Below are 23833 nucleotides of genomic sequence, written 5' to 3'. Positions count from 1 at the left end.
AGGGGAGGAAAGGAGGGGAGAAGGGGGGAAAAGGAGGAAAAGGAGGGGAGAAGGGGGGAGAAGGGGGGGAGAAGGGGAGGAAAAGGAGGGGAGAAGGGGGGAGAAGGAGGAAAGGAGGGGAGAAGGGGGGGAGAAGGGGGGGAGAAGGGGAGGATAAGGGGGGGAGAAGGGGAGGAAAAGGAGGGGGAGAAGGGGAGGAAAAGGAGGGGGAGGACGGGGGAACAGGAGGGGGAGAAGGGGAGGAAAAGGAGGGGGAGAAGGGGAGGAAAAGGAGGGGGAGGACGGGGGAACAGGAGGGGGAGAAGAGAAGGAAAGGGGTCAACCAAGGAGGGCTGGGAGCGGGGATGCCCGCGGTCCCGCCCCGGCCCCGCCAGACCCGCCCGGGGCCAATGGCGGCGGTCGGGGGGGCGGTGGCGGCGCCGGGATTGGCTCCGGGGCTCTGCTGATCCCGCTGGAAGCCCCGGCGGCTCCGAACGGAGGAGGATGCTTTGAGGGCCGGGGGGGAGGCCGGGGGGGGGGAAAGGGGCCGAGCTTGCCGCACGACGGGGCTGGGTGCGAGGGGGCAGAGCGTCAGTAGGGAGGGCTCGAGGCGAGGGGGAGCGAGCCGAGGGGCTGAGGGGGCGGCCGGGAGACAAAGAGAAGGGAGGACATGAGAGAAGGCGCGGGGAGAGAGCGGGGCGTCAGCTGAGCTCGAACCGAGCCAGGGGGAGAGTGGGAGAGGTTTCCTCCCCACCCGGTCGGGCGAGAAGACAAAGCGGCGAGGGATTTTCTTTCCCCATGGGGAAAGGGGGTGAGAAAGGAGGGGAATCCGGGGAGCCGGAGGCGCCAATCCGCTTCTACACCTGGGAGGAGATCCAGAAGCACAACCTGAGGACGGACAAGTGGCTGGTGATAGAGCGCAAGGTTTATAATGTCACCCAGTGGTCACACAGGCACCCGGGGGGGTCCCGAGTCCTCAGCCACTGCGCCGGCGAAGATGCCACGGTAAGGATCCCACGCACGGCCAAGCCCGCTGGCTGCATCCCAGCTCCCAGCGGAGGCCTCCCGGGGGTCACCGAGAAGCCCACCAGCCCTTGGTGCAGCCTCTTGCTCCCCGGCTCTCACCTGCTGCGCGCCCAGCTCCGTCTTCCACTGTGTCTCGGAGCGAAAAGCTTCATAGAATCATAGAACGTCCCCAGTTGGACGTTCCAGAAGGTCCAAGTTGGTCCAAATTGATGCAACTCCTTGGCCATCAACCCTGTTGAGCCGCGGCGATGGGTAGCCTCTTGAAGATGGGTTGGTAGAGATTGGGTTGGTAGAGATTGCTCGGCTCTGCTTAAGTCCTCAACTCCATAGGGCCGTGGTGACTGATAGCCTCTGGAAGATGGGTTGGTAGAGATTGGGTTGGTAGAGATTGCTGGGCTCTGCTTAAGTCCTCAACTCTGTTGGGCCATGGTGACTGGTAGCCTCTGGAAAATGGGTTGGTAGAGATTGCTCGGCTCTGCTTAAGTCCTCAACTCCATAGGCCCATGGTGACTGGTAGCCTCTGGAAGATGGGTTGGTAGAGATTGGATTGGTAGAGATTGCTCGGCTCTGCTTAGGTCCTCAACTCCGTTTGGCCATGGTGATTGGTAGCCTCTGGAAGATGAGTTGGTAGAGATTGGGTTGGTAGAGATTGCTCGGCTCTGCTTAGGTCCTCAACTCCGTTGGGCCATGGTGATTGGTAGCCACTGGAAGATGGGTTGGTAGAGGTTGCTTGGCTCTGCTGGACTCCTCAACTCCGTTGAGGCATGGTGATTGGTAGTCTCTGGAAGATGGGGTGGTAGAGATTGCTTGGCTCTGGTTAGGTCCTCAACTCTGTTGGGCCATGGTGATTGGTAGCTTCTGGAAGATGGGATGGTAGAGATTGCTTGGCTCTGGTTAGGTCCTCAACTCCATAGGGCCATGGCGATTGGTAGCTTCTGGAAGATGCGTTGGTAGACATTGTTTGGCTCTGCTAAACTCCTCAATTCCGTTGGTCCATGGTGATTGATAGCGTCTGGAAGATGGGTTGGTAGAGGTTGCTTGGCTCAGCTTACATCCTCAACTCCATTGAGCTCTGCTTAAGTCCTCAACTCTGTTGGTCCATGGCAATTGGTAGCCTCTGGAAGATGGGTTGGTAGAGATTGCTCAGCTCTGCTTAAGTCCTGCTGTTTTGTCTTCTGTCTCGTTTGTGCTGTGCCTGGAGCTCTGAATTTGTGGGTGAAGTGTTCAAGTCTTCCCTTCTTCAGTGTGTATGACATGCAGAGGCACAGCAGCCAAGCATAAGAAAGGGTTAATGAGAGGCCAGTCTGTGTTTCAAAGGTGCTTCTGTGAGGAGGGTGAGCTGCAGGCTTTGACACAAGGAGCTTTTTAGCTTTTTTTTTTTTCCCCCAAGGAATGAATTCTCCACAAAATTTAGTTACAGGTTTCTACAGAAAGAAAGAGGGGAACCATTTGCTTCTGCTACAGCTGCTCCTGCGCTCCATGGCTGGTTTCAGCTACCTCTGGTGTTCCAGCAACTTAAAAAACCCCCCAACAATTAAAAAACAAAACAAACCCAGACCAAACAAAACCAAAACCTTGAAAAAAAAAGAACAGGTTGCTTCAGGGATTGTTGTCTGCAGTTCCCCTCAGAGCCGCCTTCTTCAGAATTACAGCCTTCTTCAGAATTACATGCGGAGAGCTGGTGTCCTCTCCTCAGGGCATTAGCCCATAGTTAATAAAATTCAAACTGCCTTTCGACCAGAATATGTGCATGGTAAGCTGCAGGAGAGACCAAGCTGTAGCATTAACTCTTAGTCTCCCACATCTCTTTGCACTTTAGCAAGGGGGAGGCTCTGTGTGTGGCAGAATTGACGGGCAAGAATTACTAACCTTTCCTTCTGCCTGTGGGCCATGGTTTCTGTTCTTTTCCTTGAAGTAATGCATTTTGCTATTCCTGCCCTCTTCCAATAAATCCTCTGAATAAAAGGCTTCCTCCCTCAATAAGATGGGCCAGGTTTTGCTTTCAGCTGCAGAAAACGGAGGAGTTGGACTCCCACCCCAAGAATTCAACTCCAGTATCTCTACTAAAAACCTGCTGGTTCTGCTGTTGCATTTATCTCAGATCCTTACAAAGGACATTGAGACACAGGTTTGTGACTCTACCTCCTTCCACCTCCCATTCCACAGCACTCAGAGCACGTTCCATCAAGGCATGGTCTTAAGAATGTTCTGAAATTATTCATCCCCAAAGACTTCCCCCCTCCTCCCCCCCCCATTAGTTCAAATAACATCAAGTCAACATTCGTTAATGCTTCTTATGTGTTCACCCTCTCTCTTTTACCCCCTTCTTCCCTTTTTTTTTTCACCCCAAAGTTGCAAAACCTTGCAGCCGGTAGAGTCAAGTCTTTGCTTCCCCACTTGTTCTGCTTTTCCCTCTTCTTTCACAGGAAGGAAACTAGCAACCAGAACTAACATTTCAGTGCCACGCTCATGGGTCCAAGAGCCCAAAATGCTACAATATCTGGAGCGGTAGTGAAAAAAAAGGCTCAAGGTCTGCTGCTGGTTGTAGCCTTGGGCAAGTCGGTCCTTTAGTGCATCATCCCCTGTCTGTAGAAGGGAGAGGAGTGTATTTTTTAACCTCAGATGGGCTGAGAGGATGAAGTATGCGGAAATTATAGCAAACCAAATTAAATTTCTCAGCTTAGAGAAGGAAGCTGATGATTCAGGACAACTATTTCTATGCATGGGAAACACCAAACTGCCTGCAGCACAGGGATGTAGAAACAGCTTTGCTGGCCCTAGGCTTTTACCTCCGTTTTGGCACCAATAAGGTTAACACCAGGGCTAACCCAATGCAGTTGAAAAGCAACTACTTGCACTCTTGCTGGGGTGGGTTTTGCCAGTGATGTAGGAGCTGGACAAATAGAGCCAAACTTCTCTTTGTGGCAACAGGGATCACTTTGTCCATGAAACAGGTTCCATAAGGGGATAGATTGGGTACTGGCATGAGAGTTGAGCTAAGAGAAGGTAGGAAAGTCTAATACTTTACAGAAGTGCACCTCAGTTTCATTTCTGGCATTTCGGTTTGCCTCCCCCATTGAAATGACTAACAGCCCCCTCCACACTTACTTCTTTTCCATAGCCTTTGGCATTTAGGACCTGAGGGAACGGCAGAAGATGTGCCAGGGGAGGGTTAAACTGGGTATTAGGAAAAGGTTCTTCACCCAGAGGGTGGTGGAGCACTGGAACAGCTCCTCCAGGAAGCAGTCAGGGTGCCAAGCCCAGAGATACTCAAGAAGCATTTGGACAAAGCCTTCAGACACATTTTGGGGTTGTCTTATGCAGGGACAGGAATTGGACTTGATGATCCTTGTGGATCTTTTCCAACTCAGGACATTCTACAATTTTGTGGCTTTTATAACCATTAAATGATTCCACAGAGTTCTGTTTCTCTCCTGCACCTGTAGCCAGCTTTTTCACCCCCCACGCTGCATCTCTAACTTCTCATATATCATTTCTTTAACTTCGAGTGAAATGGCTCAGATCAACTTTCACTCTCCCTCCTTCTTTGCCTCCCACAGCAAAATTTCTGTGGTCAGAGCGTTATTCTAAAGGCTTGGAATCGGGTGAAAGTTTGTATTGATTTTGGCAGACTTTGGGACCAAGGTTGCTGGTTGGTATTTTTGAACACCAGAGCTAGACTTCTGATGGAGATCAGCTCCCAGAAGGGTCAGCTGGACACAGTGAGCACTTTCCAGACTGTCCTTTCTGTTCAGAGCCAGAAGTGAGATTTGCTTGGTCCTTTCTGTTGTTAGGCAATAGGACAAAGGTGGAAAGGTTGAAGCATGGTTCTCCTGACATGTCTTTTTGATTGTTTTATTCTATGGCACTCTTAGCACTTCATGGAACTACATCTTTACAGCTCTCGTAGGTGAATTTCTTGAGTTAACTCCACTTGTGGGCAAGAGAAGAGCAAGGACAGTGTAAGAGCTTCTGACCTGGGTCAACTTCCTGTCCCTACCACTATCTTTTGGGGTTAAAATTCAAGCCATGCTGTGTGGAGGGATGGTTATAAAAGATTATCCAGTTCCAACCCCCCTGCCATGGGCAGGGACACCTCCCACTGGGTCAGGTTTCTCCAAGCCCCATCCAACCTGGCCTTGAACACCTCCAGGGATGGGGCAACCACAGCTTCTCTGGGCAACCTGGGCCAGGACCTCCCCACCCCCACAGGAAAACATTTCTTTCTAATATCTAATCTCAATCTTCCTTCTTTCAGCTTCAAACCATCCGCCCCATCCTGTCCCTGCCCTCCCTGATAAAGAGCCCCTCGTCAGCTTTCCTGTAGACATCTTGTCATTTCTACTGTGCTGTGCCACATGGCTGCTTGTCCCTATAAGAGGTTCATGTTTTCTGTTCACTACATGCCTTGAAACTTGGGCACATTTTAATGATGTCTCTCCAACATGTGATAACAGCCGTAAAGAGCTTGTTAAGATTCAGTAATGGAATCTACTGGAGGGATGAAACTCAATCTTGATGAAACCTGTGAAAAAAATCTCATCCCATATACACCTGAGGCTGGGAAAGCAGGAAATCCAGATGGAATAACATTTTGCTTGCATGTTTTCAGGGCTTCTGCTAATAAAGAAGGACAATACCTTGTTTTTAGAATCTTTTTGATCCTAGCATTCATGAGTTTACCTGGCTCTGCATTTTCTGGACTCCTCCTTTTCACGTGTTTTTGTCTACCCTATAGTAGCCTTCCAGAACTTAAAGGTGTCTGCAGGCCCCTCTTCTTGAATTGCTTCCAGGTAGCAGACTCTCAAAAGGGTATTTATATCCTAGTGGGGATTTGCACCAATTCCTCTCTGCCTACATTCTACCTTCTAAGCGAATTAACAGGATTTAGGTATTTAGTTGCTTAGAAAAAAATTCTTGAGGTGCCTTTCACCATCTGTCTAGCTGGCATCCCGGATCTCACCATTCACTTCCTACTAGAGAAGCAAATTCACGAGCCTTTAGCAGAAGGACCACCCTGAAGAGTCACCACAGAGGTGGAAGTCAGGCTGGCACGAGCCTTTCCCAGTTACATGGGGAGATGACCAACAGTGCTGAAGGTGGATGGGAATGACACAATGAGTAGGAAGCAACAGCTTACCCTTGCATCTCACACAGTTACCTGTTTTTCTACTCCAGGATGCGTTCCGGGCCTTCCATATCAACCCCACCTTGGTGCAGAAGTTTCTCAAGCCGTTACTCATCGGAGAGCTTGCTCCAGGGGAACCTAGCCAGGACCGAGATAAAAATGTGAGTATTTGTTTCTGAGCTGGGGCTTATGATGGCTGTGTTCTACCATTTTTTTATGTGTCGGGATGTCCTCCAGGTTAGAGGGAGGTAGATTATAAAGGTCTCTTCACTACAGGCAGCTTCAAAGAGGGAGAAATGTGCTCAGTGTCTGAACACCTTTCTCAAACAACGTACACATCCCAGTATAGATGAGCATGTGTGGAGGAGGGAGCTGACACGTTCAGACTGGCTGAACAAACCTTTGCTTTCCCACAGAGCCACCAACAGCTCTGTCTATGGTAGTCATGTCCCATTTCTAGCAGGTGCCCAGGATGAACTTAAAAAAAAACCATGTAGACGTGGCACTTTGGGATGTGGTTTAGTAGGCATGGTGGTGTTGGGCTGACAGCTGGACTTGGTCTTAGAAGTCTTTTCCAACTTCAGTGAATCTACGACTCGATTCTGTGATTGATCACCTACTGATGGAAAACGTAAACTGAGACGTGGACTGGGAGACATGCACCATCTCTTGTGAATGGTGTCCCTCCTGCTATTCCTTCTCTGGTGACCAAGCTCGAATACACATCATCACTTGCCTATTATGGGGCAGGGGAAGAAAGGGAGTAGGCAAAGAAGTCTGAAAAGACTTCAAACGAGTTGCCAACCACCTCAAGACCTGAATCGCTTTCACTGTTTGCTCTGCACCTCCCTTTGGCAGAGTAGCTCCTAGGGAAATACCTCTTTGAGACTCAAACTGGCTTATCCTGCTGAGGCCAGTACCAGCAAAGCTCTGGAGAGCAGCTGCATTTGGGCCATGCATGGCACGAGCAGTAGGTCCGTGTGGGTGAGGTGAACTGGTTATCTCATTTGGGTGGCTGTGTTAAGGAGAAACCCAGCAAATACCTTTTCTACCCTCTTGGCATCCTCGGGGCAGCTCTCCATCCCTCCCAGACAGTTCATTCATTATTCAGGCGCTGTGCATGGCATGCCTGGCTCTTGCCACGGAACTCAGTCCTATCCCTTTGTTTGTGACTGGCCATGATTATGATATATCTGTATCACTCACAATAGGAGAGACAATGCTAACCCGCGTTAACCCGGGAATGCTCTTCATGAATGATTGCACGTTAGCTGACCCACATATTAAATAGGCGACGGGTGCTCTGATGCTGGGTGCTCATCATCAGAGCTCTAGAATTATGCATCAAGTACTAGGACTGAATTCTCTCTTTTTTTTCCAGCTGCCTCTTTAATTATTGTAAAGCTCATTCAAACGAGAGCCATCAGCTGATGTAACTCTCAGCAGAGCCAGGTAGTGCTGCTGATTCACAGCAACAGGCTTGAATTACTCTCCTAGTTCAAGGTGCAAAAGGTCAGGAAGTGGGCTCAGACCAGTCAGGATGTTTATTCATAGGAAAGTGCTATGAAAAGCTGGAATGTGGGAGGAGTTTGGAGGCACTTCTGGACCATTGCCAACCAATGCAAGAAGCAGACATGGTCCTTAGTATGGAACCTAGCTAGCCTTCCTTCCTTTTGGTCAACCATCAGAAGAGGCTGCCCAGGGAAATGGTGGAGTACCCTTTGCTGGAGGTGTTTAAGGGATGGGTGGACGAGGTGCTGAGGGACATGGTTTAGTATTTGATAGGAATGGTTGGACTCAATGATCCGATGGGTCTTTCCCAACCTAGTGATTCTATGATTCTATGACATGCACCTGGGGACATGGTTTAGCAGGCACGATTGTGTTGGGCTAATGGTTGTACTGGATGATCTTAGAGGTCTTTTCCAACCTAAAGGATTCTATGATTCCTTCAACTCATTCAGATTTACTTACAAGCTTCATACCGTGTCTTGCATGTCTGTTTTGCAGTCCCAGCTGGTGGAGGATTTCCGGACCCTGAGGAAGACCGCAGAGGACATGAACTTATTCAGAGCAAATCCTTTGTTCTTCTCTCTTTACCTGGGCCACATAATTGCAATGGAAGTTTTGGCTTGGTTAATGGTTTTATACTTTGGTACTGGCTGGATCACAACTCTCATCCTCTCCTGCATCCTTACAACTTCACAGGTGAGAAGTAGTAGGCAGAGAGCATACTGGCTACCCTGGCCACGAAGGAGAAGGCCAGCATGCACTGAACTTTTCATATTAAATTATTTACTAGTACAGAATTTTCATACTAGTGAAAAATATTCACAACATACCTGTCACTGTGGTGCCTCTTGACCACCCCTACCCATGGCTGATTGTGGTTCACACTTATTTCTCACCTCTTTGACCTTTCCTTCCACCCGTTGGTGGACTTGGTAGTGATAGGTTGGTAGCTGGATTTGATGTTCTTAAGGGTCTTTTCCTACCTGAATGATGCTATGATTCTACGTTCCCCTCTAGAATCAAACTAGACGTCTTCACCTTCTCACTTCAGTCAATTGCCTGTCTTCCTTACGCTCACAACTTGCTTTCTATCAATATTTCTTAACTCTGATTTCGAACAGCTTCCTAACTACTTCATTTTTCTTCATCCCAGGCCCAGGCAGGGTGGCTGCAACATGATTTTGGACACCTGTCTGTCTTTAAGAAGTCTTCCTGGAACCACATTGTCCACAAGTTTGTCATTGGACACCTGAAGGTAAAGGACGTCATGGACCCAGGGTCCTGTGGGAGCAGTCACTTTGATTATGTCAAAATAGGAAACTGAAGTTCTAAGCCTTTCCACAGTGAACAGATGCCTAGAGGAGAAGTTAGTGACCATTGCACATTGTGTTGATGGTTGGACTTGATGATCTTAGAGATCTTTTCCAACCTTAACCATAGATTCTATGATTCCATAAGAGATGAGAGGCTGTAATCATAGCTTCAGTGGAACCACACCAATTTATAGCAGCCGAGGACAAAGCTTATTAAATTACTTATACACCTACTTTAACGTTCTGTCATATTTTCACAATGTACTCCTGTAAGGTATAATATTTTACAAATATCCCATCCATTTGAGATGCTTTCGGAACTTCTGTCCTGGACAAGGTCCAGTGCAGCCCGTTCATTTCAGCATCCACTTACAGCAGGAACTCACAGAGGGTGGGTCATAGCTTTACCTGTTCTCCCAAATGCTTTGTCTTGCCTGGTTCCTCACAGGCATTAGAGGGAAACCAGTATAACAATCAGTAAGGCAGCTAGAGGGTTTAGGGGTGGACTTGCTAGTGTTAGGTTAATGGTTGGACTCAATGATCTTAAGGGCCTTTTCCAACCTAAATGATTCTACAGTTCCACTACTGTAACCAGCATTACATGTGGCAAGTCACGGTGACATGCAACTCACTCGAAGTATATTTATTCCCTGTTCTTGCAATATGGATGATCCTTAGCAAGGGCAAACCATCCTCCCTCTGGAACCAGCAGTCTCATAGCAACCGAAGCTTAGAGACTTGCTTATTGCTATTTCAAAAACAAAGAACAGTTTGGCCATCATCAGAGTTGCGCTGTTTTGGTTTATATAAATGAAGGGTAAAACTTACCTTCGGAGGAACTGTGTTCCATGCATTAACTTCTTGTGTCTGCCCAGGGTGCCTCTGCAAACTGGTGGAACCATCGTCACTTCCAACACCATGCCAAGCCCAACATATTCAAGAAGGACCCAGATGTGAACATGCTGCATATTTTTGTCCTTGGAGATACACAGCCTGTTGAGGTAAGGTAAAATGGGTGAAATGTGGAAAACCATTATCCTAAAAGGCTTTGGAGAACGCTTGTGCAAACCCAGGAGTTGGCTAGGACCAGTAGACATGAATTACACAGTCAAGACTTCCAAGAATGCTGAAAAAGGAAATGCTTTGTCCAGGGATTTCATCTGTCCGTGTTGTGTGACAGGGGTTTTGCCATCACGCCCTCTCAAACCTTGGGCTGAAGACCAAGACTGACTGTATAATTCCCTATCCATTTCCTATACTGACCACAGGAAAAAGCGTTTTGGACTAGCTTGGGAAAAGCAATGAAGATGGGACTGGAAAGAAAGTAGAAATCTGTTAAAGGCATCCTACTAGCTTGGAAGTGTCAACATAAGGGGAAAATATGGTGTTCTTCAGTGCTTCATCAAGAACATCTCAAAACTGATCTTCTATTTCCAAAGAAAATATCATCCAGTTTTAGTTCAGCTGTGCTCCAGACAACCTGTACAAGGTCCTCTCCACTGGAGCCTTTGCCGTGCCATTGATGGGACACTGCTTGCTTGCATAAGCATGGAATTTCTCTCCTGTTTTATTTTGGGTTTTGTGGGGTTTTTTTTTCCTAGTTAAGACAAAATCTATGGAGATTTTGACTTGATTGGAGGGTATAAGCGTGCAAAGCTAAGCTAAAAGAGCATGGAAACCATTTGCTGGTACAGCCTAACCACAAATGGTTGCACTCTAGAAATCTTCACTCATCGAATGGTTTGAGTTGGAAGGGACCTTAAAGATCATCTAAATCCAACCCCCCTGCCATGGGCAAGGGCACCTCCCACTGGACCAGGCTGCTCAAGGCCCCATCCAACCTGGCCTTCAACACTTCCAGGGATGGGGCAGCCACAACTTCCCTGGGCAACCTGTTCTAGTGCCTCACCAAGGCACTGGACGTCATCTAGTCCTGCAAAAGACATTCTGTACAAAGACCAGATTCTTACCAGCTGTGCATCAGCTGGTACACTGGATTACTTGCCTCCTAGAACTATTTCCTTATGTTACCCATGTACTGACAAGCTGCACATGAGCTGACAGGCATTTTAGTTCCTTCTAGAGCCAAAATATTTACTATCCAGTGTGCAAAAACCTACACAAAGGACATAAACTACGTAACATCCTTGGTCTTATAAAGAAACAGCTGCAGCAAGTATAGCACAGGGGAATACAACATTAAAAATTTAACGGTTTCTCAGCCAGCTTTACACTGCTGGGAGAGTAACTCCAGACACGTGTATAGAATCATTAAGGTTGGAAAAGTCCCCAAGTGCCATGGCCACACAGTTTTTGAACCTCTCTAGGGATGGTGACTCCACCACATACATCCTGGTTTATGGGTGTGTGTAGAGAACATCTTGCACACACAGAATGTTCAAGAGGCAGAAAGGTTCTTATATATAACTGAAATGAAGGCCGCCTCCTGGGGTATAGAAAAGCCATTATCTAGATGATGTAAATCAGTATCACACTCTTAAATGTGTGAGTACAACCCATTGTGCCTGATAACTAGGTTTAAAGGCAGGCTGTGATTCTACTTACAAGGAAAAAATCTAAGAATGTAGACATCAGAGTGTATGATGTAGCCAGTTTATTGGTGCTACAATACTTACCTTCATCGGGAAGTGGCTGTGCTAGAAACAAAAATGCAAGCTCGCAGGAATCCAGGTTCTCCATGCATTGGCTTCTTGTGTGAACACTTCTGGAATTCCAAAAAGACATTTATGTATTGCTTTAGATGTGAGGAGATGAGTTTAGGAGACCACATGCTCTTGGCTTCCTCTTTTCAGTGAAAAGAGATGGTCATGTGCTAAAATGCAACAACCCAAGGTCCAAACCTGTGTTTGGAGAACCTTCTCTGCATCTGCTTTCTGTAGGTGGGTCATAATAACACAGGAATCAGTGCAGAATGGCTCTCAGTGACAGCACTTTATTTCCTCTCACTTACATGTCAAACAAATAACACAACTTCATAGCTTTAAGCCTGTCTGTGTGACTCACCAGAGTAACAGCTAAGAACCACCCTAGTTTTTCTACTCTTGGTAAAGTGAGCTTTTATAAGACCCTGCTAGTGGCAGGAGTTCGCGGGGGCTGATGGTTGCAGAAGTCAAAAAGGATGAATGGTTGGGACATTTTTGCATGGAAGCCTCCCCAAGGATCCAGTGTCTTGCACTGGCATCTCGTGTAGTCACTTAACCAAAGGTCTGACTTCATGCTGATCTCATTTGTATTGGTAATAATGGAGATAATAGCAGCTCTCAGCACAGCCACAGTTTCTAGACTACAGGCATGGCAGAAGGTGGAGGATGCATTAAAATGCCATCAGTAAATAGAAATTATCTGAATATCAAGCCAGAAGACTTTAGAAAGGAATTTACAGCTAGCACAGTTCCAGATATTTAACCATACTGAACCGCTTTGTACCTGGTGGTGGGAATTTAATCAGAACTCTCCAGTCAATATATAAAAAGCGTGGTAGAGAATCTTCTTTTACATGAATCTCATAATCCAGCCCTGAGGTTTCTTCTCTGTGTCCTACAGTATGGCAAGAAGAAGCTGAAGTACCTGCCTTACAACCACCAGCATGAGTACTTCTTCCTCAGTGAGTATCTGCCCTGCACTCTTCATTATCCCCTGAATGCCAGTTGACCTTTCCATCTCCTACTGTGTTAGCAGAGCAACTCCTTAAGTCTCAACTCATCCTTCCTTTTCTCAGGAACATCAATCCCTGTGTAGGTCCCAAAATCAGTTCAATATCTTTTCAAAGATATCCAAGCATCTTGAACATTGACAGCATGGTCCTGTAGAGCAAGGCAAACCACTGAGACGGGGTCAACCAGGGTGAGAGGCTCCACAGTGTTACATCCTGACCCCCAATCCCACAAGTGGTTCCTTGACATGGAAAAAATGCATGTTGCCAGCCAATGCTCTTTACTGAGTCGAGATGAATGGGTATGAAGCGAAGCCTCCTTTCTTCACAGAAAGGCAACAACCCCCCATCACAAGCACCTCACCTCTCTCACCAGTGCGACGCAGACTTTCCCTACAGCCAGTCCTAAATCACTGTGCACTCTCATGTCACACACCTTTCCACCCTTCTGATGGCCAAAACCTTTCCCTTTGCTTTGCAGTCTTCCCACCTCTGCTCATCCCTGTGTATTTCCAAATCCAAATCATCTCGACCATGATCAAGCGCAGGTTCTGGGCGGTGAGTGAAACGTTCCCTCAATCTTTATGGGGTCTGACTGGCTCATAAGAGTAGGGAGGGAGGCCAGTGGGCAAGGATCTCACTTTGCTCTATTAATTCCCCAGCAAGGACAGGTTAGATGAGATAGGCAAAGTGACACCTAATGTCTTCTCTCTTCCCCTAGGACCTAGCCTGGGCCATCAGCTACTACATGCGTTACTTCATCACCTACATCCCATTCTATGGCGTTCTGGGATCCTTATCTCTCCTCACTTTTGTCAGGTAGGAGATAAAGGGTCTCTGTGCTGCTCTCCCCTCCTTCCAGTGCCAGGTGAACCAAGGCTGAGCTCTGCAGTCATTGACCTCACTGTGCATTATCTTGGCTATTCCCACTGCTTCACTTTCCTCTCATCATCTCTCATTTTGACTTCCCCCCAGCAGAGCTGGTCCTGGTGCTCAGCATCTTCCCCTAACCCTTGTGATGATCCAGCCAGGATTCTCCTCCGTTTCCTCATTCCCTGTTCTCACACGCTGCCTGATCCCAACAGATTTATGCGTTTTTTCCACTTTGGTCAAGGCTGGACCTTTTCAGAGTGCCTCAAGGCCACCCTCTTCCTGTAGGAAGGGGATTTATGAGCTCTTCTGAGCACTGTACATGATTCCCAGTCAGTGGAATGCTCACCAGTTCTCCCAGTGTGAAAAATGGCACAACATGGACACTGGCAAGTGCCAAAGGATGACATTTAGTCCCCCAGTCAGCATTAATTTTAGGAGAACATTTCATCACAGTGAAATACAGGTTCTAAAAAAAGAAATTCATTTTTTGAGTAAAAAAAAAATAGCAGCAGATGCATGAAAACCTTCACAGTATCAGACCTTTTACCTAAAATTTAAGATCACCGTTCACGACTTCGGTTTTCATAGTTTCAAAACCCTTTGGACCTGAGGGAAACAGGAGATTCAAAAGACACACATTGGTGTAAGTGCATTAAACAGCCTTTTTGGTTTGAAGTCAGGCTGAAAAACTTAAAACTGATCTGTTATCTCTTAAGCTTCTGTGTTTGATTAAGCTAAAAATGCAAGAAGAAAGGCAAAATTGCAGATTGAGATCTGCTGTTAGAGAAAACAAACCTAAAGAGTAGAACAAGGATGCTTCTTGATAACTACCTTGACAACATGCATCTGAGTCTCAGTGTAGAGTAACCACTTTGAGTACAAACTACTGTACAGGCACTAAAAATGCAGTTATACACCAGAAACAATAAATAAGCTGCTCTGAAGTGATACCCAGGCCAGGACAGAATTGAGATTTATGGCAAAGGTACTGAGGGAGCCAAGGGAAGGTGGGAGCTCCAGCATACTAAGCCTGACACCCAGAAAGTGAACACCAATGACTCATAAAATCATTTGGTTGGAAAAGACCTTTGAGATCATCCAAACCGTACCTGTCCTCTACTAAATGATATTTTTGGGCAGTTGGAGTCTGAAATGTATATCCAGCAAGAAATGGGAAAGATGAAAACAGTTCTGAGAACTTTTAAATGAGGGCTTGGTGTTTTTTCAGGAATTGGATCATTATTTACTGCAGGGCAAAAAGTAGCGTGAGATCAACCCACTCCTGAGGAAGAGGGAGACAGAGAGACCAGTAGGATGTCCTGCTTGTATTTAATCATAACAGGGTTAGTCCCAGAGGTGGGAGAGAAATCCTTCACTCTCTGGTTTCCATAGAAAGAGAGATATTTCCTTCAACACATTGGAGAAGTACTTTCCTCACAGGTTGTGTCTGATGGGAATGGGTGGACTCAACGATCCAGTGGGTCCTTTCCGACCTATTGATTGTACAATTCTTTCTGCTCCCTGTAAACTCCCCTCTATTTACCTCCTACCTCGAACTGCGAGACTAATTGTCACACTTCTTGCCTGCTTGTTTTTGAAGGTTTCTGGAGAGTCACTGGTTTGTGTGGGTCACCCAGATGAATCACATTCCAATGGAAATCGATGGGGAGAAGCACAGAGACTGGCTTAGCTCTCAGGTAACGGGGAGGGGAAAGAATACCCCTGACTTACCCCAAAACAGGCTCAAAATTTACTGGAAGAGTGGATGGATGACCACTATCCCCATGTGCTACTCCATCGTCTGTGTCAATGACTCTTCCCATAAAGATGTTCTCCCCAGAGCCAGCAGTGCTGAGGCAAGACATGGAACTCCAAGCTTCTAGAATTTGGCAACCAAAAGGTTCCTTCAGATTTGAAATACCAGGTTCAAGAAGCATGGTTTGGCTTTCCTGGGCATAGTTTGTTGGTGAAGAGAAGTGAGCAAATAGAAGAGCCCCAGTGAGAATCAAAGCTGAAGAGAGAGCTCAGTATATTTCTAGAGTTTATATTTTAGCAGTAAGGGCTGAAATGAAAACCAGCTGCTCCCTAGATCTTTTTAATGCCTGGTCAGACAAATCCACCTTGCTGAAAGGCTCTCTCTTATTTACAGTGGTCCAAGTCCTGTTAAGACCTAGAGGATTATGAGAGTATCTTTGACAGTGGCCATTTGAATTTAGTATAGCTGAGCCGGAGAAGAAATTATCTCACATGTTCGTTAGTATAATCAGTATTTGTAGTTATTAATGGGGCCTTAAAGGTGGGATTTCAAAGTCTGGTAGTCAATTTGTATCCCTAAAAGCCCCAAAGTGTTAAAAATAAAGTGCTGAAAGCACTCCCATGTGCTGAAAGGAAAAAACCTAAGCATTTGGTTTAAATTAAGCACGTGAATAGATTCGCTGAAGTGATGGGGGTGTTTGGGGCTTCACCTTAAGCTTTTGCTTAAGTACTTTATGCAACTGGAACTGGTAGACTGAGAGTGAGAGTTGTGGGGAGGGGGATTGTAAAAGAGATCTGTCGGGTGGACGGGAGAGACAGAAAATGCATGGATGACAGAGAGGAAGCAGTAAGCCTCTTTGGCACTGATGCGGTTTTATGATGCGCTTGGGGGTGCATGCGTGTGAGGAGGATATATCCCCTGTGGTCACTTCCTGGCACTCACAGCTTAGTCAGTGCAGAGTGTCAGAGGGTTCTAAGAAAGCCTACCTCATTTTACCATCCTCAATAGCAAGAGGATCTAAGAAATATTGCCAGAATATTCAGATCTTGCACTTAAGGCAAGCTGGGCAATAACTAGGTGGGATGGGAAAAGCAGGCTTTCTGCATCCAGGCATTTTTCCTCCCCGTTTTCTATCTTGGTGTTGTTGTTGATCTTCAGCAGGACAGGCTAAGATTTAGGAATCTATACTTAGACTATGTATCTCGTCACCAAATGCCCACAAACTGCCTCCTTATATCATCCCCTTTACCCGTGGAGACACGGTCAGCCCTGCAGTTGGCAGTAAGCTCTGGAGGAGGATTAAAGCTCCCCTTGCTGCTCCCAGCTATCTCAGCAATCTTCTGCACTCTGGCAGCTCAGGAGTGCAGCAAGACATGTACCACCTCCTGCCACAGGCAAGAGGAGCTGCTTTCTCATTTTAGGGTAAGATTTCACCAATCTTGACTGCTGCTTTCTCGCCGTCGCAGGTGGCAGCCACTTGCAATATCGAGCAATCCTTTTTCAATGACTGGTTCACCGGGCACCTGAATTTTCAAATCGAGCACCAGTGAGTATGGACTCAGAATCGTTGGCCATTACCAGGTTGTCACACTCTCAGGAAAACATTTCTTCTTAAGAACTCATCTCAATCTCCCCTCTTTTGTCTTAAAACTGTTCCTGTCATCCTGTCCCTGCACTCCCTGAGAAAGAGCCCTCCCCAGCTTTCCCATAGGCTCCCTTTAAGTACTGGTAAGAAACTAGGAGTCAGTGGTACAGATCTCCTAGTTATGATGGCTATGGACTCATATCCTAAGCTAACTACTCAACCTTGAGTATCCATTTCAAAAATCTCTCCCTGTCTTCAGTGTTTTATAGCTTGGGATGGCTGTGTGGGCTTTGTACACTGCTGGGCACTCGGTTTCAGAAAATATACTAAAACCAGGGCCATATGGACAGTTTGCTGCCAGTGACAACACAAAACATAGGGGAGACAGCATTTAGGGTAAAACTGTCTGGTTTGGGAGTCAACTTAGAAAGCTCTAGTGAACAGCACAGGGCAAGGTGATCCGAAATTATTCTTTACCTGCACTGCTGTTCCATGAACTTCCAGAGATGGGAAATCACTGCATTTAGTTTTCACAAACTCCTTGAAACAGAGGACTGTAAAGCACAGATACCTCTCCGTGCCTCTCTTTCTTTTCTCTGCTGGTACAGCTTGAGGAGAAGGCATTCCTAATTAGCCCCAAAGAGGAGGCAGAGAGAGATGCTCATCCCTTGGGCTTAGTCTCTGGAGTTTTCTCAGCTTTGTTTTCTCTTTCTCTATTCAAGCCTATTTCCAACAATGCCACGGCACAATTTCTGGAAGGTGAAACCTTTGGTGAAGTCATTATGTGCCAAGTATGGAGTCCAGTATGAAGAGAAACCTCTTGGAAAAGCATTTGTAGACATTGTTGGGTAAGGTCCTTTTAATACCATCCGCAGCTCGCAATTCATTGCTACACAACCAACTGCCTTTGCTGATACAGGGAATCCAGGGCATGATAGACCCGTCAAATATCATGCTGCTCTGTTGTAATCTGGTGTCACTAGGTTAATGACCTTCATATCATGGTCCAAGGAACATCTGCAGCAATGCTGACCCACAGTAGAAATGACACGGCTCTGCCAATTTAGTGAACTAACGCCAAGTGACAACAGATGGGAAGCTGCTTCACTACATCATAGGGAAGAAACAACTGTCCTCTAGAGCAGCTTCTGCAACCAGAGCTCTTATACCCAAGCACCAAAGTACTTTGTGAGCATTTAGATGGGAACTAACCTGATCTAATAGGGTTCTTTTTAACACGCTATATTTAATAATAGCTTTTTGAAGTCTATTCAGACAGCTGGTGATTCTTGTTTTCAAGAACCTATCTTCAGGCTGCAAATTGAGATGAATCAAAGGGGAATGAGTCAGGTTACAGCCCGTGCTGTTTCCCATTTGAGCCCTGCCAGCAGCAAAGGGCTGTTCCCTCTAGGCATAGTTGCAGAGTAGCCTAATAATCCTTGTCAGGCAGACTCTGTGCTAATGTTTCTGTCTCAGTTACTTCAAGAGGAATAATTCATGACAAGGAACATGAGAAAGCATTCTGCGGTGCAGGGATCTCCACTTTCAAACCATTCAAAGCAAGTGAAAATTAAAGCAGACTGGCCCCCAACATGCAGAAGGGCTGAAAACTGGTTCAAAACCTCCTTTGGTGCTCTCATCCAGTTAGCACAGGAAAACATATGCAACACTCAGACTGGCGTCCCACCACGCAGTGCCCGTGTCCTTACACAAGTTCTCAGAAACCATCTCAGCAATTACTTACCCTCCCGATAGACGGATCATCTCCCATAAACCATATAAAGCTGCATTTCCAGCTTGCAGACCATATTCTGTTTGTTGGAGGACTTCTGAGCGCAAACCAGCTCAGATCTGTCACATAATATTTGCGGAGCTGATGCAGATAGGAAATTGCACATGAGAATTCCTGGTGAGGTGGGAGGAAGCACCTTCAGAGGTGCAAGGTGGTGAGCCCAGTCAATTCTTCTCTGCCGGTTATTCAGGGCCAGAGGGAGCATCACGGTGGACATCAGGTGAAGCTCCTGCTGGTCACTTTGGAGGTCTAAAGAGCAAAATAGATAGATTTTCATGCTGTATCTGCTGTACTGGGGAATGACACTCAGTGTCATAATAATAGAACGGTTTTGAGTCAGAAGGGACCTCAAAGCCCATCCAGTTCCAACCCCTCGCCATGGGCAGGAACACCTCCCACTGGATCAAGCTGCTCAAAGCCCCATCCAACCTGGCCTAGAGCACCTCCAAGGATGGGGCATCCATGACTTCTCTGGGCAAGGAATGCATCCTAAGAATTCATATTCAAATTCAGTTAAAAAAAAAAAACAACAAACAAACAACAGAGGGAAGATTCAGGTGTGAAACAAACATCTCTTCATTTTCTTTCCACAGGTCCCTAAAGAAATCTGGAGATCTCTGGCTGGATGCTTACCTCCATAAATGAACATGAGTCTTAACGGGGTGGTGTGAGTGCCAGGGAGGGATTGGGGGGTGCGCAGGGGGGGTTTATCACACATACGTCTTCTACTCTCAGATTTCAGTCTATAGCTACATGCACGGTTGGAGTGGGGGGAGGGTCTTGTGAACTGGAACGGGCTCAGGCAACCTGTGTGATCCAGACAGATTTAAAATGCGCTTCAGAAGATGAAAAACAATGCCAGTATTGCACAAAGCAGAAGGTTGGGAGAGGATGGAGAGGAGCGGTGTTTAAAAAAGGGGCATTAAAATCCAACCTTGACCTTCTCATCATAAGATTCTACCTAAACCCCACAAGCCTGATTCACAGGCACGAAAGACTTGTTAGGCTTCAGCGAGTATTTACAATCCGAGGACATGCCCATCAGCTTACACCTCTTTCCTCTTTCCCATATTTGTGTAAAAGAGGAGCTCAGCACAGAGTTTCATTTTCTTATCAAGGCAAAAATAATGTGGTCCATGATGCTTGTCGCACCAGGGAGCTCATTTGGGCTGCGATGCCCGTCAGCTCTGCCTGCAGGAATCGCACCCTGCTGGGACCTGTATCGTGATGAGGCATCAACCCAAAGCCTTACTGTCACGGACTCTCCCTCCTTTCTCTCCCTCCTTTCTTTTTCTAATCCTAGCATCACTTTAGTAAAAGCTGTGACACTGACCCTGCACAACTGATGTCTAACCACCTCTCAGCAGGGTTAACATAGCTGTATTTTTATAACCAGCCCCTATTTCCAGGGGTCTGTGGAAGATCTTTGGGCTTAAACAGCACAATATCTCCTTTAGGAGAGGGTCTGTTTTTCTCTTTAATGAGCAACAGGTCTGGCGTAGCATTATGGTTGTCAGTAAATTACACAAAAGATCAAATCACATAAGCAAAACTTACTAATTGCTCGAGTGCTCCAGCGTAACCACAAATGGCCTTTTCAGCAGAGCAGTTAGGCAGCGCGTTGCAAAACCACACGGTTCTGCCTGTCTGCACATGCCTGGCAGAAACCAAGCCTCTTTCTGCTTCACAGAGGCCAGGAGCAATGGCACTGTTTACTCTTCTCGTGGGAACAATCAGCAAAGAAAATGAGTTCTCCCTGCGAAAGGAGTAGCTGCTCAACCATTTGACTTGTCCCCCCCTGCTCCTTCAGGGAGGCAGTCGAAAACACAACTGACCAGGCTGTGCTGGTGATAGGAAACCTCTTACAAGTTGTCTAAAACTCTTATTTTTCTGCCCAACGCTTAATGAGCAAAATCCGTTAATGGTTTAGCAGGAGATATGGTTGAACAACTTCCAGGTGCTTCTGTAACAGGCAACCTGACCCCAACTAAATCAAGGGCTTTCGATTTGGTTGTAATATAACCGAAGATATATACCTGTTAGTTTATCATAAAGGACCGTGGTTTCCAAAGCAGCCTCATTGCTCGCTCAAAACACCCAGAAGGGATACTCGAGTTCTCATGCAGTGACTTCGCACGCCTCATTACTTCGCTCAGCTCTGAAACTCGATCCTCTCCAAAATCCTTGATCCCACAAAATCAGCAAGGTTCTTCATGCACAGAGACCACTCCAGCCACTTCCAAATGTTTTCTGCCACCTCCCTCCCTCTTTGGAGAATAAGATGAGAATGTTTCTTGCCTACAGATAGGAAATTCATAGGCAGGGCTGCAACTTAAGCTCTTTCGTAATCCTTAAGGTTTGTAAAGGGCTTATTCTGACGTTCTTGCCCACCCCTAAGATGGCAACATACACATATCACTAGGAACAATTAGGATGAAAAGCTACCGTCTCTGGGGTGTCTGAACACATTTCGAGCCAATTTTATAGACGATTTCTAATAGCATAAACAATAATGTCCTTCTAGATGCTGGAAGTTCCCAGGCAGGCAGTAACGGACCAGCCTGCGATTGTGGTTAACATTGCAAAGACTGCCTTAATATGTGCACCTCTTTCTGACTCCTTGAATGTATCTCACTGTTTCTGCTCCAGCAAGGAGGACCACAAGCACACAGTAGCAACACCGGTACAATCTTTTAAATATTCATCTTATTTTTCTAACAGTTCATATTTTTTTCACTCCTCCAGTTCTTATTTCCAGAGTAAACATTTTCTCAACACAGATGCCTCTTCCTCCTTAATGCTGTCCCCTCTTCTCTCTTACTTTTCTTCATGAGAAACTGTTTTTTAACACCTAGAGAAACTGCAGGAAAACAGTAGCTCAGCCTAGGTAAACAGTCTTGCTTTTTAGAAGCTTGGCTTCCTTTTTGCCACTGACCAGCCCGCTGGAAGGATTGTTGTTCTGCTACAAACCCCAAGCACTGCCAACACGACAGCCTGGCCTAGGAGACAGCAGCTGCTACTGGTGATGCCTGAAGGAACATGAAACATTCAAGAAGAGCAACCACGCTGCAATGATCTGCAGAAGAAAAGACCAGCTCTTAGGCAAAAGGGCAGGTTTTTTCCCCTAAGACCTTAGCAGACGATACCAAAGGGAAGAAATGGGGCAACAGGAGAGATCTTGATACTTCCCCATCTCCTTGCTTCTTTCAGACTCTCAAGAAGCTCCCTTTTCACGACAAATATTTGGGTGCTCAAATGCAGAAATAAAACCTATGCAATGTTATGGTCAGAACCAATTTCCAAGTGTCATTATCCTGGCTATTCCGAGGTAAAAGGGTCTGTTGGCAAAGAATAGGTCATCATCCCTTTGTAACTAGCAGTGTATTTTTCTTATTGTACTTACACGTGCAAAAAATCTTGTCTGGTGAGAATAAGATGTTGACTAATTTTGCAGGCGAAGCCTTCTCTGGTGCATACAATTTCTTCCCCTTCCTCAAAAAAAAAAAAAAAATCCCAGTCCTCTATCTCAGAATTCAAGCTGTTTCGTACATGCCTTGATGGTTAAGTTCTCCATCCTTTAACTGGAGCAGGTCTAACAGCTCCCTGACAAAGAGCCCTGGAAGTCTGGAGCAATCAGTTCTAATATTAAGTAGCACTAAAGTGAAATTAGGTTTACAGGAGATGTTCCAGAAGTTTCAGTCAAACTGCACACTTGGGTGGATATAAAGTTCACGTGACCTTTCTTGGCTTTGTCTCCCAGCTGGGCAAATCGCAGTGACTGATGACTGAGGGACATCCCTTTGCAGCTTACAATTAGCCATCAAAATAGTCAAATGCAGACATTTAAGGGCAGTTTTGCCCAGTTTTCTTAGGACCATAACTAACCAGTTTCTTTGAGAATAATGAGGTGAAACCTTGTATGCTTTCTCTTTTGATAAAGGTCATTCATTTGCTCTGTAATGAGACAGAAACACACACAATAAAAAACCTGTAAAACACGCTGGGAGCCTGCCAGGGTTTATTTAACCCAGCTAAACCACATCAGAGGCTACGCAAGCTCTTGGCAACAGAGAGAGGCCACGAGCTGGAAACACAGAGTTTGTTTCAGGGCAGATGATGAAACAATAGGCAGGAAAGAATTAGTTTTGCTTCTCTTCAGTCGCTTAGTGGGGACTGGAGTAAAAGCTGGAGGATAAGGATATTCAGAGGCAGTTGGCTGGGAAAGGCGTTAACTGGAAAGAGAAGCCTCTGGGCAGGAGAGAGGTGGGGATGTGTTTTGGGAGAAGAATAGACATGGGGGAAATGTGGGAAGGGAACAGGCTGAGGAGGGATGCATGACAGAGCAGGAGAAAAAGTACCAAAGGGGTGGAGAGAGAAGAAACTTGGAATCAAGTGCTCCTTATTCTCCCATTCATTGCTTGTATCTGCCTGGGCAACAGCTCACGCTGGAGATACGAGCCAAGAAAGGGCAGAGCACAGCCTTGAAGGGGATGATAGAGGCTGGCAACCTCACAAAACATCTTGTGGTGAGGTGGATCTTGCATTGAGCTCGCCTTCGCCCAGCTCTGAGAGCAGGGACAGCATAGGGATGACCCTGTGCCCTTCAACGGCGCGTTTCAGTCCCCCGCAAGGCACGAACTTCTCCTGCTCTCTGGGGAAAGTAGGTTAAAGCTGTGGCTTAGACCTTCGGCAGCAAAAATTAACTCCACTGAAGGCCATGGGTCTGTGCCAGCTTTGTGAAGTAATATGAAACCTAGCCCCACATTTCAAAGCAGTGGCACAATGGGAATTAGGGTATTTGCATTGAGATATTTTTCTTCAAGCATGAATTTGAGGAGTCTAAGATCCCAACTGCTGACTGAAACAGGGCTTGGAAGGCTCAGAGCACCAGCAGAACCTCATCAGGATGTATCTCCAGGCACCACCACTCCTTGCTACAGGGGCTGATCACACTGGCTGGATGTTAGGTCTTCATTCAGGTGAAGACATCCTTTCTGTAACAAGCTGCCATGTCCTAGCTGTGGCCTTCTAGTCAAGGCTTTCCTACAAAAGCCTTCCTAACAAAGCCCTAACATTTCAAATGTCTTCTAAGAGTTGTTAAAACTTCAAACCCACATTCCTGATAAGGCAGCTCTGGATTATTTCCTTCTTTAAGAACACAAAATATTTCAGTAACTCAAAAAGAACGTGGTTTTT

General features: G+C 46.5%; 1 protein-coding gene across 1 annotated transcript; it reads left to right on the top strand.

Annotated features, from left to right (window-relative positions):
* Positions 1-755: 755 nt before the first annotated feature.
* Positions 756-22614, top strand: LOC138720936 (acyl-CoA 6-desaturase-like). Its single transcript, XM_069857378.1, has 12 exons — positions 756-984; positions 6184-6294; positions 8144-8341; positions 8799-8900; positions 9834-9959; positions 12523-12583; positions 13113-13189; positions 13353-13450; positions 15105-15201; positions 16727-16806; positions 17568-17693; positions 19231-22614. Exons 1-12 carry the CDS (start codon positions 778-780, stop codon positions 19280-19282), a joined length of 1335 nt encoding a protein of 444 aa, XP_069713479.1. The 5' UTR covers positions 756-777; the 3' UTR covers positions 19283-22614.
* Positions 22615-23833: the final 1219 nt, after the last annotated feature.

The sequence above is a fragment of the Phaenicophaeus curvirostris genome, chromosome 5 (genome assembly GCF_032191515.1).
Source record: "Phaenicophaeus curvirostris isolate KB17595 chromosome 5, BPBGC_Pcur_1.0, whole genome shotgun sequence".
Classification (NCBI taxonomy): domain Eukaryota; kingdom Metazoa; phylum Chordata; class Aves; order Cuculiformes; family Cuculidae; genus Phaenicophaeus; species Phaenicophaeus curvirostris.
Note: the sequence above shows the minus strand (reverse complement) of the source record. Positions and strands in the feature narration are given on the sequence as shown.

Coding starts and splice junctions, on each gene's coding strand:
- LOC138720936 (XM_069857378.1), top strand. CDS start 778: ATGGGGAAAGGGGGTGAGAAAGGAGGGGAATCCGGGGAGCCGGAGGCG. Junction 9,960..12,522: donor GAGATACACAGCCTGTTGAG/GTAAGGTAAAAT, acceptor TGTGTCCTACAG/TATGGCAAGAAGAAGCTGAA. Junction 13,451..15,104: donor TCTCTCCTCACTTTTGTCAG/GTAGGAGATAAA, acceptor TTGTTTTTGAAG/GTTTCTGGAGAGTCACTGGT.